The following is an 18,330-nucleotide window of genomic DNA, read 5'->3' on the forward strand; positions in this document are numbered from 1 at the left end:
TGTATACTTTTCTATCTTAATTATTTAATGATTTTATAATAGGTCTTGATATCTGGTACTGAATTCCTCCGGTTTTGTTCTTTGTAATGCAGATTGCTATCACTATTCTTGACCCTTTGCATCTCCATATTCAGTGCAGAAACACGTGTTACTTTCTACAAAAGAAGTTTCTTGGATTTTGATTAGAATCACTTCATATCAATAGAATTCAGGGAAACCTGATGTCATTTACAGTGCTGAATGTTCTGATCCCTAACACAGCATTTGGGATATTTATTTGGATCTTCTACAACTTGCTTTGATGATGCTTTTCAGTTTCCTTGTGGAGACCTGGCACATCTTTTGTTGGAATTATTCCTACCTACAGGAAGCTTTGTTATATGAATGATACAGAATTTTTATGTCATTTTGTATTTATGCTACTGTATGAAAATGAGTTATATTTTTATATTTATCTTATATAAACTTCTTATTCTAAGAGTTTGTAGGTTTTCAAGTTTTCTCTACGCACACAATCATGCTATCTACATTAATCAGAGTTGACCTTCATTTTACCAAATCTTAGGCCTTTTGCTTTGTCTTATTACAGGGGCCACAATCTCTAGCATAATGTTAATTAGAAGTGGTGATACTCGGCCTCAGTGCTCTGTTTCCTGTCTCAGGGACTCAACTCTTAATTGTTCTTTATTTCAGTAAATATATTTTAATCATAGAAAAAAAGTCTCATAATGGAAAAAAATAACAAATATTAAATTTTACGATCTAAAGTTATGAAATTCTCCCAGGATCTACAGGAAAATTATCTGAATTTGTAAATGTAATTATTTATGCAAGGTGAATACAAATTATAATGTTTTATACTATTTTTTTCACTTAGCTATACTTTATGGACTTCTGTCTATATATCTGTCTTTACTGAACTTTTAATTCCTTTGCTGTTGACCATTTATCCTGTTTTCCATTTGTCACCAATTTAAACACACTTTGATACATATAATATGTATATTTCTATATGTTTGTCTCTATTGAGCTCTCAGAGTTAAGTTTGATCATTTGCATTTTCTAGAAAACAGTGTCATGCATAGTTTAAAGTTTATTGCCATAGACTTATATACAGTAATTGCTTAAATCAGTTTCTTCTTTTTTCTTCTTTCCTTCATTAATTTTTATTTTTATCAAAAAGTACTACAAACACACTGTGTAAAAGTCATTCTACAGTGATAGTTACAATAAGTACTAATTCCTTACATCACCTTAAATGCTGGAATTGATCTACAATATGAATTTAGCAGCTACTAAGCCTACTGTGTCCTGAGTAGTTTAGTGAACATCAGTGTCACCTAAACACATTCTGGAAAGACCAAAGTACACCAAAGGCAGGGAGATTTCACAAACATCCAAAGAAAGGCATATATTAATTAGCCTGATAAAAGGCATCTTAAAAATACAGACTAAATTAAGGAGATCTTTGAAAACCTGAAGGGAAATAACCATCAACCTGGAATCCTATACTCAAACTATCTATCATTCCTTACCACAGGTACCTGTTATGCAAGTATTGACACACAAAATAATCCTCTATTGTGCTTAGGGGTGTATATTCTCCAGGTATATGACAGTCAGGAACTTTTGTTCAGCTAAGAACATAATTTAATACAAACATGACTGAATTGTGTGGCGACACTGGAAATTGCACAGTGCACTTCTTACACATCTTTATGATTCATAGATCCAGTAGATAACAAATTAGGAAGCTTATAGTCTTCAACAGTGTATTTATTAGACTTAAAAAGATCTTCAACCTTCAAGTAGAATCTGAACATTCTGTTCAAATAAGTGGGAAATCCACACAAACATGGTCACATTCAAAACAAAATGTCTATATATATATATATATATATATACACACACACACACACACAGAATCACTATCNAGTAATGTAGGGGAGGAAAACTCCTCCCTTCTTCTCTTGTAGCCTCTTGGACTGATCTAATAATTAATGTGATGTGAGACAAATTAACAGGAGGAAAAAAAAACAAATTTAATTCACATGTACAGAAACCCCATTGGAAATATAAGACTCAAAGAACTGCCCAGAGCAGGTATTTTTTTATAGCTTTCACATAAGGAGACAGTAAATGTGTGAAGAGTTGACAAGATGAAGCTGTTCGGGATCGGAGTAGTAAGTCAGAGAGGAAGTCACAAGGCTTGGCTGCACACCCTTCTCTGCCCTCAACCGATCTCTCTGATGATGACGATGTCTTTCTGTTTCAGAGAGGGTACTTGTCACAGCGGCGATTTATTTCATACTTTAAGGGAGGCAACGGGGGTCAGAGAGGCACTCGTGCACCAGCTGATTCTTAAGTAACTTTAATTCAACATAATCAACATTCCAACCGAACATGTTTGGGGTTGTCAGATTCTGCTCCCCTATAGTAAGAAAACACACCTTCCATTAAAAAATAAGGGTACCTGAGGGTCTCAGTTGGTTAAGCTCCAACTTCAGCTCAGGTTATGATCTCATAGCTTGTGGGTTCGAGCCCCGTGTTGGGTTGGGCTCTTTGCTGACAGTTCAGAGCCTAGAGCTTGCTTCAGATTCCCTCTCTCTCTCTTTCTCTCTCTTCCCCACCCATGCCCACGCTGTGTCTCTGTTGATCTCAAACATAATAAACATTACAAAATTTTAAAAAGAGCTGAACCCTGTAATTCATCTTATCATTAATAAAAAAATAATTCTAGGGATGCCTGGGTGGCTCAGTCGGTTAAGGGTCCAACTTCGGCTCAGGTCATGATCTCACAGCTTGTGGATTTGAGCCCCATGTCTAGCTCTGTGCTGACAGCTCACAGCCTGGAACTGCTTCAGATTGTGTGTCTCCCTTTCTCTGCCGCTCACCTGCTTACATTCTGTCTCTGTCTCAAAAAGAAATAAACATTAAAATTTTTTTTAAAAAAGAAAAAATAACTCCATGGTCTTATAAATAAGTATAGAAAAAATAATTTAATATATTTCATGATCAACAACATAAAAGAATAAACAGAAACCCTCCTACCGTGGTAAGCAGCAGTGGATTTTTCCTAAAATGATGAAGTTTGTGATAAAATCTTTCAGCAAAAATATAATATAACATAATAAAATGTAACATAATATAATATAACATAATATAGTATAGTATAATATAAATAATATGACTTTATACATAAGCAGAAACAAAAGAGATAACACGTTACCAAAGTGGGAAAACATATGTTTTCAAGTAATTCAGGGTCCATGGTTCTCTTTTATTTACCTGTGACCGTGACAATCTCATCTAGTCCTGTGGTGTAAACACCACTTACTTGCTGAAGACACACACGGTTATTCTTTCCATGACTCCTGGTTCATATGAGCAACTGTTTCCTTCTCGTGTCTACTCAGTGCCCATGGGGCACCGCGAGGCCCCCGTGCCCCAGCCTCGCCCCTGGTCTTTCTCACTCTGTGAACGGCATCCCTCCTTCCTCGTTTCCAGGCAGCTTGGGGTGGCCTTGCTTCCCCTCCCTCCCCTGTGCCTCATCCGGTCCCAGTTCTGTCTCCCGAAAGTCCCCAGGATCCCACAACCTCTTGGTGCCTCCCCTGGAGCTCCCTTGAGCAATGTGCGTCTTGCCCTGATTCCTCTTGATTCACATTTTCCTCTACGGTCTGCTGTCCACACAGCAAGCAGAGGAAAGGTGTTCAATCGTAGGTGAGGCAGTTGCTTCATTGAAAATGCCCCATTGGTGTATCACCCAATGGACAGCCAGAGTCTCCAAGACAGCATGTTATGACCCCCTCTCCCCACGCTCCTGCTCGCTGTTGCTCTCATCTGAGCTTTTACTTCGCAGTCCATCTTTCTGCTCTGGTTACACTGGGTGCCTGGATGTTCCCCAGGGCTGAAGGCACACCCTGCATGCAGTTTGCTTGGCTTGATGCGTCCCTCACGTGGCATGTGGCAGACCTCTCTGCCTGCTCCCACAACTAATGTGACACTGTGTGTCAACTATACTTCCACAAAAATAAATAAGTAAACACGTACACACACATACACACACCACCCTTAAAAATAAGATGTAGAAACAAACTATCTTTTAGTAGAGGACTCGAAAAATAAGCATTTACTCTTGCTTTTAAAGCAAAGGAACAAAATCTACATTTTTCAGTGTAAAAAGACTTCATGTAAGTAACACCGAATGTAAAACGCAACTTGAAAATGGTCCAGGGCACACACGCCAAAGTGACATCTGTTGCGCAATCAGCGTTCAATGTACGAAACAGGTCTAGAGCTTGTCTGCACAGATGTGTGCATGTGGACATGGAAATGACGGAGATGTGAGATGGGAAAAGATACGTGGGAACAGTCCCTCCACGTTTTTGAAATGTGCAGTGAGCAGAACAGATGAGTGAGTGGAAAGAAGTAGTGTGTGGCCTTATCTGTAAGAGTTTATTTTCAGAGAAGATCTGAGGCCACAGAGGGCGGCGCTCCAGCACTGGAAGAGGTAGGTAGAGAGTCTGCTGCAGCCTGTACTTCTCTCCAGATTAAAATTATCCTATGTCAGACATCTTCAAACTATGCCACACGGTTCACACTTTATGCAAGGTGAGCTAGACATTTCCTTTGAATATGTAATATGCACAAAAATCGCTGGGATCCGTGTACCGTGTTTTCTTATATAATTTATTGGGATTTTTATCTCCCTGACCATTTTGTGCAACACGCGGTGAAGAAAAAAATGGGAAACCAGCCCATCAGGAACGAGTGGCCTGTGTTGGTACCTTAGCTAAGCTCCTCCTCACGGCGGTCGGCATTGCTGGTTGCAGCGCCGCCTGGAAGAGTGAGCTTTCCAGACAGAGAGGGTTTTTCTGTTGCTCTGGGAAGTGTCTGTAAATGTGATAGAAGTAGATTAAAATGTTATCCAGAAAGGACTTTGTGTTACACATTTCTGCCGTCATGTAGGTGTTGCAAATAATGCATTTTTCTGAAAATAAAATGTATAGAAACAAACACAGTATGAACGAGATGGGTCAGGTACAAGCACAGCGTCTCCATGCTGTAGACAAGGCCTTTGCCAAGTGTTTCTCTCGGCGCGGATGCTACCACCTAGTGGGGCACTTCAAGAACCACACTGACGCCCCATAAAAATCAGTCAGACTCTGATTAGCTTAAAGCAAAGCAATGTCAAACCTGCCTTTGATTTGTAAGCCTGAGAAAGCTATGAACTAAGAAAAGAGCTGACGGTCTGAAAGGGATCTGTTTCATTGTTTTGTCCCTAATACGCGGCTCTGTGTAGAGCATGGTGGTCTTGTGTCCGTCACAGACAGAGGGACCCTCAGGGGCACCAGTGAATTCACATCTAGAAGGTTCGACCCCCTCTCCCTAGTGGTCAGGGAACACCGCGCACATGTCCGTGGGCTTTGAGCAGACATGAGCTGGTGTGCACTCACGTTGTGGCTCAGGTGTTCTCGTTGAGCGGGCTACCCTCTTCTGAGTAAGTGTGCAAGTTCTGCTCTCTCCCCCAGCCTGCACTTCATCGTGTTCGACACCGAGACAGCCCATGACATCCTGAAGGTCTGGGACGGCCCCGTGGACAGTGACATCCTGCTGAAGGAGTGGAGCGGCTCTAGGCTCCCGGAGGACATCCACAGCACCTTCAGCTCGCTCACCCTGCAGTTCGACAGCGACTTCTTCATCAGCAAGTCGGGCTTCTCCATTCAGTTCTCAAGTAGGTGACGGCTGCCCCTCCCGTGTCCTCGCTGCCAAGTCAGAGCTCGATGTGGGTTCTTAGGCCTCCCCCCCACCCCCGATGGAGGCAATTTCTGTTGAGCGTGATGTAAAATTTTGAAAACGTGCATCAAGAGAAAAGTCTGTTTTAGGGAATGCTGTCCCCAGGAAGGGGGAGGCAGCGGGTCTCCTCAGTTACGTGAAAAAATACACACATGATTTTGAAGGCTTGAATTCACTAGGGAAATCTGGGCCCAAGACAGATGTGCGTCCCTACCTAAAGGTACAGTTCCCCTCCGGTGCCCACGCAAACCCGAGCCAGCTCTGGGCTCCCTGACGGTGCTGTGATGTCCCACACAGTGGGGGCGCTCCGGGGTCCACTGTCAGGCGCCCTGCAGAGCAGTGCCCTATTCCCCTCCTCCTCCGGGCCGAGGCCTCAGGTCGTTCACGTGAGATGGGAGTCTCTGGGGGCTCACTCACCCGACACCACGTTTGCATGTGTGAGCTGTCACCTCCTGAAAGATAGGTCCCGCCTTTGATTTTTCTTTTAACTGTCCAGCGCATTTTTAATGAGCAGTTTCCCAAGAAGGAAGGAGTGGGGGTATTTTGTGGAAGTCCCACCTTTGAGTGCCCTTAAAGTGGCACCACGGAGAGGTCATAGAATTTGTCAGTGTCCCGGTCGGCCATTGGCATAAAGCAAGTGCAGTTTGCACGTAAACACTGTCCAGCTGGCCTCATCTCACTGGTGAGCCGTACTTAAGATTTACGTAAGAAAATCGACTTGGCTCAGTTTAATGCTTTAAAAGGTTGCTAATAAAAATGAGATTATCGTCTGCACAATTTTTTATCTCTGGATTCATGGTGCTTTGAACATGGTAATTTGCAAACATGTGCCAAATTTTTACTGGTCTATGGTAAAAACATAGAGGGAAGTTTGTCCTGCTAACCTAGCCTGGGGGGAAGATGTCCTTTATTTTCAGACTTTTACTCTTTGTCTTCAGAAATGGTGGTGAGTAGATAGTAGATGTGTAATCTACTGCCCTTCTCTGGCAAACCACAAATGTTGGCAACGCTATGAGGTAATGTCTGTTTTTCTCTCTTACCCATTGTATACTTTCCTAATTTTTCTTAGTAGAGCAAGGTTTCCCATATCCCTCCCCCATGCGCCCAGCCTCCCCATTGTCACCGTCCCCACCAGACGGTGCCTTTGCCACAGTGATGAACCCATGGTGACGCCATCATCTCCCAGAGGCCGCCGCTCACGTGGGGGTCGCGGCTGGCACTGTGCATTCTGGGGGGCCGCACAGATGCGTGATGACACGCAGCCGTCACCAGTGTCCTGCTGTCGTCCGGGGCCCTACAGCCCTGTGTTCTGACTGCCCACCCCTGCCCTGAACCCCGCACCACTGGCAGCCACACAGCTACCTTCTCCATGCTTTTGCTTCTCCCAGAATGTGAAAGAGCTGGAGTCGCTCAGTGATTCCAGGCTACAGCGTGCAGCTTTTTCAGGTGCGTTTCTTACACTTGGTGATACGTGTTTATGGCTTCTCTGTGTCTTTTCACCTCTGCTCAGTAAAGGACAGCTCATTTCTTCTTAGCGATGGGAAAGAGTTCATTGTCCAGATGGGCCAGAGTTTCTTCAGCCATCACCTACTGAAGGGCACGCTGCTTACTGACAGGGTTTGGGGATCGTGAGTAACGCTGCTGGGTACATCCTTGTGCAGGTTTTGTGTGAACATAAGGTTTTCAGTCATTAGGGCAAATACCACGGAGTGCGATTACTGGGCCACGTGGTAAGAATATGTTTAGTTTTGTTCCCAGCCTTTTAAAAACCTTCCCCTTTTAAAATTCTTGCGGAATCCAAAAACCGCTTATTTTTCTATGTTCCTTCGTGATTCCGTCCTTTCAAAAGACAACTTCCTACTTTGGGTTTTTAAAAAGAGGCCCTTTGTTTTATTTGAGAATCATAGACATTTTGATTCTTCTTATATAACTCATATGTTAATGTTTAGGAAGCGGTCAACTTGAACACATCCATTAAAGTTCCTACAGAAGTGAAACTTGCTTATGTTTTTATAAATTCAGTGTTCCAAGTACTCTAGTTTGAACCAAGTGAAATTGCCAATTTTATAAATATGTGACTATTGGCGATTTCATACAGTGTGACAAGCCCCTTGTGCATGAACTTCCCCTCCCCCTTTCCCAGCTAACAAGTCCCTAAGTCTGGTAATCTTTGAGAAATTCCATGTTAGGGGCCAAAATATACTGTTGACTCTGAGGTTCTTTTATTAATAGGCTTCTGCAAGGTTGTCTTTAAAACTCTATAAAAAGGAAAAAAAATAAGATATAAAACTTTGTCATAATTTAGAAAAATCCATCCTGGACTCTGACTAAGGAAACGTGAGTTTTCTCTTGACCTCTAAAGATTTGTGACCGACTTTCCATTTCCTTCTTTATTGCTTTATTTGTGAATTAAAGAAATTGTACCAGTATTGAAGGACATTTACACTTACCCCTGTATCCTGCGTTGGACATTTTCTCTTTGCCATTTTAGATTACTCTCTGCCGTTTCCAAGCTCCTCTCTGACCCTGGAGGTGAACATGTGTACACCAGGCCTTCTCTCCTGTCCGGATGCACCCCGTGGGGAGCTCTGCAGGACATGAGAGACGCAGGCCGCAGAGGGTGCCCAGGGGTCTGGCGTGCTCTGTCCCCTCCCTGTCACTTCCCTGGGCCTGGCTGTGTCCCTCAGTCAAACTCGCTGCCTTTCTCAAGAAGCTGTGTCCATCCATGCTTTTTCCCACTTATAACCAGTTCCCAGTAACCACACCTCTACCTGGGATTAACCTTTTAAGGAAACCCTCTCAAATAATCCTCTGGGAAGTGTGCTGTAGGTTTTGGGTTGGATCCTTATTTATTGGAAATAAGTTTACAATTCTATAAGCAACATTGGGAAGCATATTAACTGATCAAGGGTGTCTTCCACTCTCTCAGTTACTAAAACAACTTCCATTTCTCATTTTACTAAGTGAAGTTATATCTAGTTCAAGCTCCCATGCATTAAGGTAGATGAGAAAGTCCAAAATCAGTCTACTTTATAGACCCGCCTCCCCATTCTGCGGTGTGTGGGAAGTCAGGGTGTTCTGTGTGCTGAGCAGGAAAGACCAGGTCCTCTCTGCGCTTGGTCTTACCTTCACTCTTGCCTCCCACATGGTTCTGCTCTCTTTGGGTGCTGTTCTTGCCCTTGGGGGCCACACAGATTCATCTCACGTGGGCTCTGTCAGTGGACCACGGGCTGGAACCCAGCTGCCCTGCCCACCTCCACAGCCTAGGTGCTCATGAACTTCCCAGCAAAGTCGGCCATGTCTGGGACCCCAGCGGGAGAGACACGCCGGGACATGAGTGTATGTGTCTGAGAACTTGATAAAATCTGACTCTTAGACCTAGTTATCACCGATGTAAGAGTCACAACTCGCCCGTGGCTTGTTTGACCTCAGCAAGGACGTTTCCTATAACCCCTCGGTCAGATAATAAAACTGACAGTCCCATGTTCCGGGGACGCCTGTCACCACCAGCACCCTGGGACATTTGGTCAACCTACCGTCACGGGTGACCAGTGTGCCACGTTCCATCTCTGCGGTTGTGGGGCCTTCCTTTTCTCATCAGAGGCTCCACTGATAAAACAAATTTAAGCTGGAGTCTTTCTAAACCAAAGGCCTGAATCTCCTCAAAATTTGCCAGAGAGCCTATCCCTCCAGCCAAAAAGGGCTTTGTTCCTCTTCTGTGAGAAGGAAAAGTCCATAAATTTTTATCCATGATCTTCAGACAACAACAACCAGAAAGGCAGTTTATGTATAAGTTAGATTGTTCTATTCATAAGTCAAGCTAATGTTAAAATTTGAAGTATTAGCACAACACTGTGATTTCAAAATAAAATCTAAAATGATAGAACTGAAAAAACATGTTCTACTCACGTAATTGATACCATGTATAAACACTGTTGCCAGGCCAAAGTGCCATTTATTCAGTGGTACTAAATTAGAGTTTTCTTGATACGCCGTTTTAACTTGATAGTGTGCCAATAGTGTGTCAGCTAAGAATTATAGGTGTCACCGAATTATAGGAGGACCACAACTTATTTGGGCATCGGTTTTCTTAGCAATATTGAAATCATTAGATTTTAAATAAGTTTAAAGCTAAGAACTTGACATCAATGCCAGTGTACGTCTAAGGCACGTAACTCCGTACTAAGTTGGAGCTTTTCAATTTTGACAACATCCCTGTTCTCAAAACACCTTCTTCAACTGTTTCCCATCTTTCTTTCTTAGTCCTCTTTATTCCCCTGGCCACTCTGTTGGGCCTCTTTTTTTGTTTTTGTTTTTAATTTACCATTGTACTCTTCTTTAATTTTGTGTGCGTATTTATTCTGTTTTTAAAATTTAAACCCAAGTTAGTTAATAGATAGTGTAATAATGATTTCAGGAGTAGAACTTAGTGATCCATCACTTACCTATAACACCTAATGACATGTTGGTCATCCCAACAAGCACCCTCCTTAATGCCCATCACCCACTTAGCCCATCCCCCACCCAGCACCCCACCAGCAACCCTCAGTTTCTTCTCTGTATTTAAGAATCTCTTATGGTTTGTCTCCCTCTCTGTTTTTATCTTATTTTTACTTCCCTTCCCTTATGTTCATCTGCTATGTATCTTAAATTCCACTTAAGAGTGAAATCCTATGATATTTATCTTTCTCTGACTACCTTATTTCACTTAGCTTAACCTAGTTCCGTCCATGTTGTTATAAATGGCAAGATTTCATTCTTGTTGATCACCAAGTAATTCTCCATTGTATATAGCTACCACTTCTTCTTTATCCACTCGTCCACCAATGGACATTGGGGCTCTCCCCATACTTTGGCTATTGTTGATAGTGTTGATGGTGCTACTATAAACATTGGGGTGCATGTTCCCCTTCAAATCAGCCTCCTGTGTCCTTTGGGTAACTACCTAGTAGTACAATTGCTGGATTACAGGGTAGTTCTATCTTTGCCTTTATGAGGAACCTCCAGTGTTTTCCGGAGCGGCTGCACCAGTTTGCATTTCCACCAGCAATTCTATTGTGGCCCCTTTTGCTGGTTTCCTCTTTCTGCCCTCAGACACTAGAGGCTGGAGGTCTCTAGCATCCCCGTGCTTCTGTCTATCAGCATGCTCTCTTCGGGTTTTATCAGCCAACCTTCCAAAACCTGTGCCCTGAGCATCTATGGCCCACTTGCCGCTGGCCCCTGTCTTCATGTGGAGGTACAGAGCGGGCAGCTTGGTGCCCGAAACTTGACCGCACTTCCTTCCACAAACCCGATGTCCTTGAAGTCTCCCTGTCATGGCCGACGGCAGACGACAGCTCCGCTCTGCTAGTTGCTCAGGGCACAGCCTCCAAAGTCCATTTTTTAGAAATCTCTTTACCTCACACCCACATACTCCAGCAACAGATCCAGCAGGGGCCATATTCAGAGTCCTAAATCCAACCAGTGCTCTCCACCTGTGCACTTACCACCTCGGCCTAAGTCTTTTGGGCTTGGCCTGAGTTACCATGGCTTCCTGTCTCCTGCTCACGCCCCTTTACTAACTTCCTTAAGCACAGGAACCAAGATTAGTCTTCAGTAAAGGCTGTGGTGTCCTCTGTGCCGACTTTCCCTAATCCACATTTTCATTGTCATTGTCAATGACCACCCTCCCGCCTGTCTACCCCCTTGTAACCTTACATTCTAGCAGGACACCAGGCCTCCCTGGGGATGCCCCACACGTGGTGTGTGTTCATTTTACATACTTACATACATGCCCTTATCTCTTTGCTGGCTTACTGGACCCTAGTGTGGCCATACCACCCTTGAAGATTCCTTTAGCGGAACGAGTCATTCGTCACTCAGCAGTCTCCAAATCCAACACCCATACCTCTGTTCAAGTGCTCACTGTGTCATCTGTGAGTACTCTATTTGCTGCCACTGGACTCAGTTCCTCGAGGGCAGACTGTGTTTGTGTTTCTACAGCCTGATGTGTAATTAGTGGCTGAAAAGGATTTGCTAATTGAATATGCTTGAAAATATCGGGGTGGCTTCAACTGCATGACAAACACTGCACGTCACCTACAGAAGATGGTGTGCTTCACATTAACTTTGGCTTCACTCAAAACTTTTAATAGGCAAGACTTTAATCATCAATATTTAAGGACTAATTTTAATAATAAAGATTCATTCTTTCCCTCCTGGATTAGTTTTTACCTCATGTTGATAGCTAAGATAAATTATCTTCAGTGTTTACTGTTAGAAGAGTAGTGGCCAATATAGACGGTGTTTTGACTAGTAGAGATCACATTATACAGATTCAATAGAAGTTAGACATCTTTGTTGACCACTTAAGTTATGATTATTTATATCTTTATTTATCCTTGATTGCTTAATTTTTATACCGTTCAGAAACCAGGCAGAACATTTTTATTTTATAAAGGTTAATGCCCATTTTTAAAATGAGCACAGTATAATCTGTCATTTGACCAATTTTGTTATCTCATTAAATCATGATCTTTTTTCCTCCCTGCTCTAAAATAATCTTGGAACAGGGACAGCTGTTTACTGAGGGTATGAAAAAAGTACTTGCTTAGTCTCAACCCCACATGTCTGTGTGTGGGTCATAGCTACGGAAGCAGGGAGGTCTGTACCACACACTTCCCTATGTGTGTTTACTACGCTTTCCCGTAAGATGAGCTTTTCTGCGCTAGGAAATGAGCTGTTGAGGCTCCCGAGATATTCGAACCCCATTAAAGGTCCATTGTCCCGCCAGATCGGCACAGCATGTAAAACACGAGAACGTGCACTTACTTGTGCAATTATGCTAATTGTAATCAGCCTAACACTTTTCATTAAAGCTTAATTACCATTTAATCATGCATAAAATGCAAGAAAATGGGAGTTCAGAGCACAAAACTGACCTTTGCTCTGGGGGTTAAATAAGCTTCAGCTGAGCCTTCAGTGGTCTCTACAGCCCGCTCTTCCTTCTTAGAGCAAGCAGCTCCAGAGTAAGTCAGCATCTTAGATTTTGTGAGATTGATTTCTTCATAAATAAGGCGTGACTTAGCAGCTACCTGACAGCTCTTCCTAATTTGCTTTATTGAAAGATAATTTAATAGGTACATTTTCGGGCGAAAAAAAATCATTTGCTGTTTGTAATGAGAGAGGCCGTCAGGGCTGCCGGCTGCTCAGTGGGCTGGGGTTGTGTCTTGGGGGAGGCCCAGCCAGGAGCCCTGGGTCTCTGGGCCAGGTGTCTGAGACAGGCAGCACAAAACAGGTGCAGCTGTGACCACGACCCTCTCTGCTCTCCCAGAACTTTCCTCATGGGACCGATGGAGCACTGACTGCAAACTCTGACCCTTGGCCACTCACACACATGGATTGTGAGCGGCTTCAGGCGGAAGTTTTATTCAGCTTTGATGAGCAGTGACCAGCAGAGACTCAAAGCCCATGGGCTGCATTGAGGGAGCCTGAGATGCCAGCTTAGCTGAGGCTCTGAGTCCCGTAGTCCATGCAAAGCTGGGACTCTAGCCGGGATTGGGTTTTTTCTGGTACCAACAAGATTGGTAAGAAAAGGAAGGGAGAGAAAGGGGACGGGTAAATGACACCTTTGCTATTTATGAGACTGTATCTTGTGTCGCTCCAGTTTTATTGAATAATAAAACTGACCTAATATATTACTGACATAATAATAATATGACATTGTATACATTTAAGGCATACAACCTGGTGATTTCATACGTGAAGGTTTGCACAATGATTAGCACCTTCGCTTTTGCTAACACCTCCAGCATATTGCGTGCTCACCATTCTTTTTAGTGGTGAGAACATGTAAGGCGTACTCCCTTAGGAACTCTCATGCATATAATACAGTGCTTTTCACTATAATCACCACACATCAGACGACTAGAATTTCCTTATTTTGTTACTAGAAGTTTGTACCGTTTGACCAACATCTCCCCGTTTCCCGCATTTTCTGGCCTGTGGTAACTACCTTTCTATGATTCTATGAATGTGGCTTTTTTTAGATTCCACCAGTGTGATGTTACACAGTATTTGTCTTTCTCCGTCTGATGCATCTCACTTACTATAACACCCGCAATGTCATCTGTATTGTCACAAATGGCAGGACTTTCTTCTTTATTAAGACTAAATAGTGTTCCATTTTCTATCTATATAGATAGGTAGAGAGAAGGGGAGAGACAGAGGCAGAGACAAATCTAAGTGGGATTGCAGCTCTAGCCATTCATGTGTTCAGGGACACTTAGGTTGTTTTCTCACCTACTGTGAATTATACTGCAGTGAACATGAGGGTGCAGATATTTATTCAAGATCCTATTTTAATTTTCTGTGAATAAATGCCCCATAGTGAGATCGCTGGATCATATTGCGGTTCTGCTTTTTTAAGTCTTTGAGGAACTTCCACACTGTTTCCCACGGTGGCCACGCCAATTTATATTCCCACCCACAGTGCACAGCAGTTCCCTTTTCTTGAGGATATCTCTTTGATGCTTGATGTAAAAGAGGATATCAGCATTTTTCTATAGAACTACCATCTGGAATATCATCCATAACTGCCTTTCTGCGAACATAAATCCTACTCATGCTCAAAGCTCATTGATCAGACATACAGCCCCAGCCGGCACACCTGTCCCCAAGACCTCGGACATGCAGTTCCCCACATATCGCAAGCCCTGAATCAGCACATGCTATATTAGGCAGACTTATGCAAATTTATTTTAAGGAAAGGGAAATGCTCCCAAATTTAATAGACTGAATTATCACAATGTCTTTAAAAACATGTCATTCAAAAATAAGTCGTCAGGAATGAGAGCATAGAAAATGCAAATCACGGTCGGTAAATGTGATTAGCCATCTAACCACACCCCATCCATAGTGAGGGTTACCCTTGGCCTCTTACTGTGTGTGGGACCACAGGTATAAGAATTTCACAGTAATGAATTTAACCGTTCATTTGTTCACTCCTGCGTGGGTCCGTGTTTTCACCATTTGTTGACCCTTTCCTAGTATGTCTCTGACATGATGCTGGTGTGGAGACCCAGAGGTGTGGAAGGCAGAAATTGCCCCCCAGTCATCAAAAACGGTAGGAGAAAGGCAGTTAGACAAGGAATGTCTACAAAGTGTGTGTCCTAGCACCACCGAAACAACGTGTGCCGTCCAGCAGCAACCCCACATGTGTCTGGTTCCCACAGACCCTTTCATGCCCTTGCGCTCCCTTGGATGAGCCGTCCAGCTCTGGGGATCGCGGATCCCCTCTCTGCCCTTCGGTCTTCTCTGCTGCATTTCCCTGGCTTTTCAGATGCGCCCTGGTCATGCTGCACCTAAAACTCTTGAAAGGTTAAGTTCAAACCTGTCTCTCTTCTACTCTGATCTCTGCCTGTCTCCACCCTCGTTTACTTCATTCCTTTGCTTCTACTGGGGCAAAGAGGCTGTTATTTTCTCCCTCCTATTCCGTCCTCTTAATTTGTGATTCCTCTTCTCTATCAGAGCAGTGTCCTCTGTAGCATCTCTCTCATGATATGCTGGACCCTCTCGTCTTGTGACCTTCATGCCATAGTCCCCTGCCATCATTCTCGTGCAGCCTGGGAGAGCTCCTGACAAGAGCCACACGAGCTGGCAGCTTCTCCACCAGAAATGTAGGCCATCACCTCACCAGGGCTCAGCTACGGTAACTTACTTGTCTGGCGAGCTCTTGTCTTCACCCACCTTATCATTTTCCAGTCTCCACCACTTTCCTCCAATCATCAAACTGGTCATATTCTCTTTGACTTAGTAGTGACCTCAAATCATACCTCAACAAAGACAAAGCCATCAGAAGGGTGCCTTCTACTTCCCTCCAGTAGATATACACACCTGCTATTCCCTCTGTTTCCTCCATCCTGTGACCCAGAATATCACCCCCTTCTCCCGAGCAAGGCTCATCCTAACTAAGGATATCCCTGCAGCTCCCATGCGGGAATTTGCCCTGTGTGTTGACCTCTTTCTTTCGTTAATTTCATCCTGCACTGTCCCTGACTCCTTACTTATGGTATGTAAGTGCTCAAATCACAATTTAGAATAAATACGTAAGACGACCTTTTCTACCTTTGGGGTTCATCTCACTGCTCTTCTCCCAGTAGAACAAAACTCTTACAGCACGGTCGCATCATGACAGCTAATGGCCAGGTGATCTGGATGGAACCCTCATCATATAAGCCACTGTGGCAGCCGGGTCTCCACCAGCAGCAGGCTCAGTCCACAGGGCCATTCCGGGGACGGCTGTTCTGTTGAACTTGTATTTGAGAAAGGCCACCTTGGCAGAGAGCAAATACGATCTCATAAGCACCTACTTGAAAGCTACTGTTCACATGACAAATTCTGTCACATGACCTCGAGTTGGTCTACATCCGGCTTCTGTCTGCCTCTCCATTCTGGCTCCCCTCTCCCACTCCCATTTCTGTCAAATCCTGTTCTCTCGTTGTCAGACCTTCTCTCGGCTGTTCCTTGGCCGAGACTACCCACCCCCCGGCCACTGTGTTCATTTGACAAGTCCCAGTGAAATGCAGCCTCTTTTAGGAGATTCTCTGAACCCAAACTATAGATAAGAATCCATTTTCTATGATTTTTACCACTTTCCCTTCATAATAGTCACCACAGATTATTTTTATAATTTCCCGGTGGTTCCTGAGCACCCTGGAACTTGGAGCTCATCGATATTTTGCACTAATTACTGCATTACTTTCTGTCTCACATTTGACACATAACAGCTTTTTGCCTTTAGTTTTGTCTTCTTTTGTGTGTATATGTCTGTATTTTCTGGTTTTTTTGTTTGTTTCTGGTGAGACTGAATTTTCTTAAAATATTGAAATATTCTTAAAATATTTCTCCTTTAATATTCAGTCTTTAGGACTGTTCCAGTTCCACCCAGAAGATGTGTGTCAAATTTCATTTTAAAGCAACTTAAAGTAGACCTCCCCAGGTAGCTCACGTTCTCACCGAGGCCGGTGGAAAACCATGTGCGGAGCGGAGCAGACTAACATGCTAGGAGCACTTAGCGTTATTAAACAGGCTGCAGGGTCTCCAGATGCTAACAAGCCTATCACCGAGCACAAGGGGGAAAAGATATCCATATCTAACTTTACTGTATACATATATAGTTTTATTACATATTTACATATATAAATCACATGTATAATTTAAGCATTGGTAAGACTGATTTGAACTGTGACAAACTACAGGATCTCAAATACACACACACACTCACACACACACACAATTTTTAGAACAGGTAACACACAGGCATGGTTTTCTGTACATGAGAGAACGTCTGACCATGTGGTGGTGTCAACTTCACCGTGTAAGTCAAAACTCATTAGCAGTAATTTCCATGGTAATGAGGTTAAATTAGGCCATAATACTGTTTTTCTCCACCACACAGTTTTCATGAGGACTATACGCAAAGGTAAGGAAGATAAAAGCACCTTGACTTAGTGCTTTTCTCCAAATGTAAGAGATCCCAAGTACGTGTTCCAGTTCTAGAAGGAGACTCGAGGGAGGTGTTACGTGATAAATGCTTTAGTCTGCGGTTCTCAAGTTAGATTCTTGCCTCTCTACGCCCCCCTGCTTCACACCACTCAATTCAAACTGACTGGTGCTTGGCAAGAAAGCAGATAGCTAAGTCATTTTGACTTCAAAATAGGAAAAGGTGGTAACGAAGTAAGTATCACTTTATCATGCTAGTGATATGATACCAGAGCTTTGCAGTGCAGCTGAGATTTCTAGAACATACTAAAAGTGTTAATCAGGCCTCTGGAATCAATCAATACTAGATTTGCAAAACTTTTCATGAAAAGCTTGATGGTAAGTATTTCCTCTCCTCCAGTCTGTTTTTGATCCGTACACAGCAGTTTATCTTTCATGCCTAATAGAAATATGAGAGTCAGTTTAACCATGATTCCTTGTGTCAATAGATATTTTTTTTGTTGTTTTTTTTTTTTGTTAATGTTTTTATTTTATCTCTAGGAGAGAGAGAGAGAGAGAGACAGCATGAGCAAGGGAGGGTCAGAGAGAGAGGGAGTCACAGACTGAAACAGGCTCCAGGCTCTGAGCTGACAGCACAGAGCCCGACGCAGGGCTCGAACCCACAAACCGCGATATCATGACCTAAGCGAAAGTCGGACGCTTAACCGACTAAGCCACCCAGGCGCCCCTCTTGTGTCAATAGATATTTTAAAAAGGATCTTTGCAGGGTGAGGGTTGGGGGATTTAATTTGCTTTTGACTTTAGATATAAAGAATTTAAAATCACTTTCATTAACTGAATGAAGGATTCTTCAGCGTTGTGAGGATCCAAAACACAGCCAGGGTTATACAGCACTTTCAAAATTAAAATAGTTGTGCTACTATTACATATAAGGTGGCTCTATTTTTTAATTGTTTTAAGTTTATATATTTTGAGAGAGACAGAGAGAATGAATGAGGGGCAGAGAGAGCCGGAGAGAAAATTCCAAGCAGTCTCTGAGCTGACACAGCACAG

At 43.2% G+C, this 18,330-nt stretch overlaps 1 protein-coding gene across 1 annotated transcript in view; it reads left to right on the forward strand.

Moving 5' to 3' along the window:
* The window catches only part of CSMD1 (CUB and Sushi multiple domains 1), a 1,564,948-nt gene that overhangs the window by 1,272,915 nt on the left and 273,703 nt on the right, over positions 1–18,330 (forward strand). The window contains exon 25 of the mRNA XM_077771883.1: positions 5,532–5,734. Coding sequence (XP_077628009.1) covers positions 5,532–5,734 — 203 coding nt within the window. The remainder of the gene's footprint in view (positions 1–5,531; positions 5,735–18,330) is intronic.

This window comes from Crocuta crocuta, unplaced genomic scaffold (assembly GCF_008692635.1).
Source record: "Crocuta crocuta isolate KB4526 unplaced genomic scaffold, BGI_CrCroc_1.0 scaffold111, whole genome shotgun sequence".
In the NCBI taxonomy this organism is placed as follows: Eukaryota; Metazoa; Chordata; class Mammalia; order Carnivora; family Hyaenidae; genus Crocuta; species Crocuta crocuta.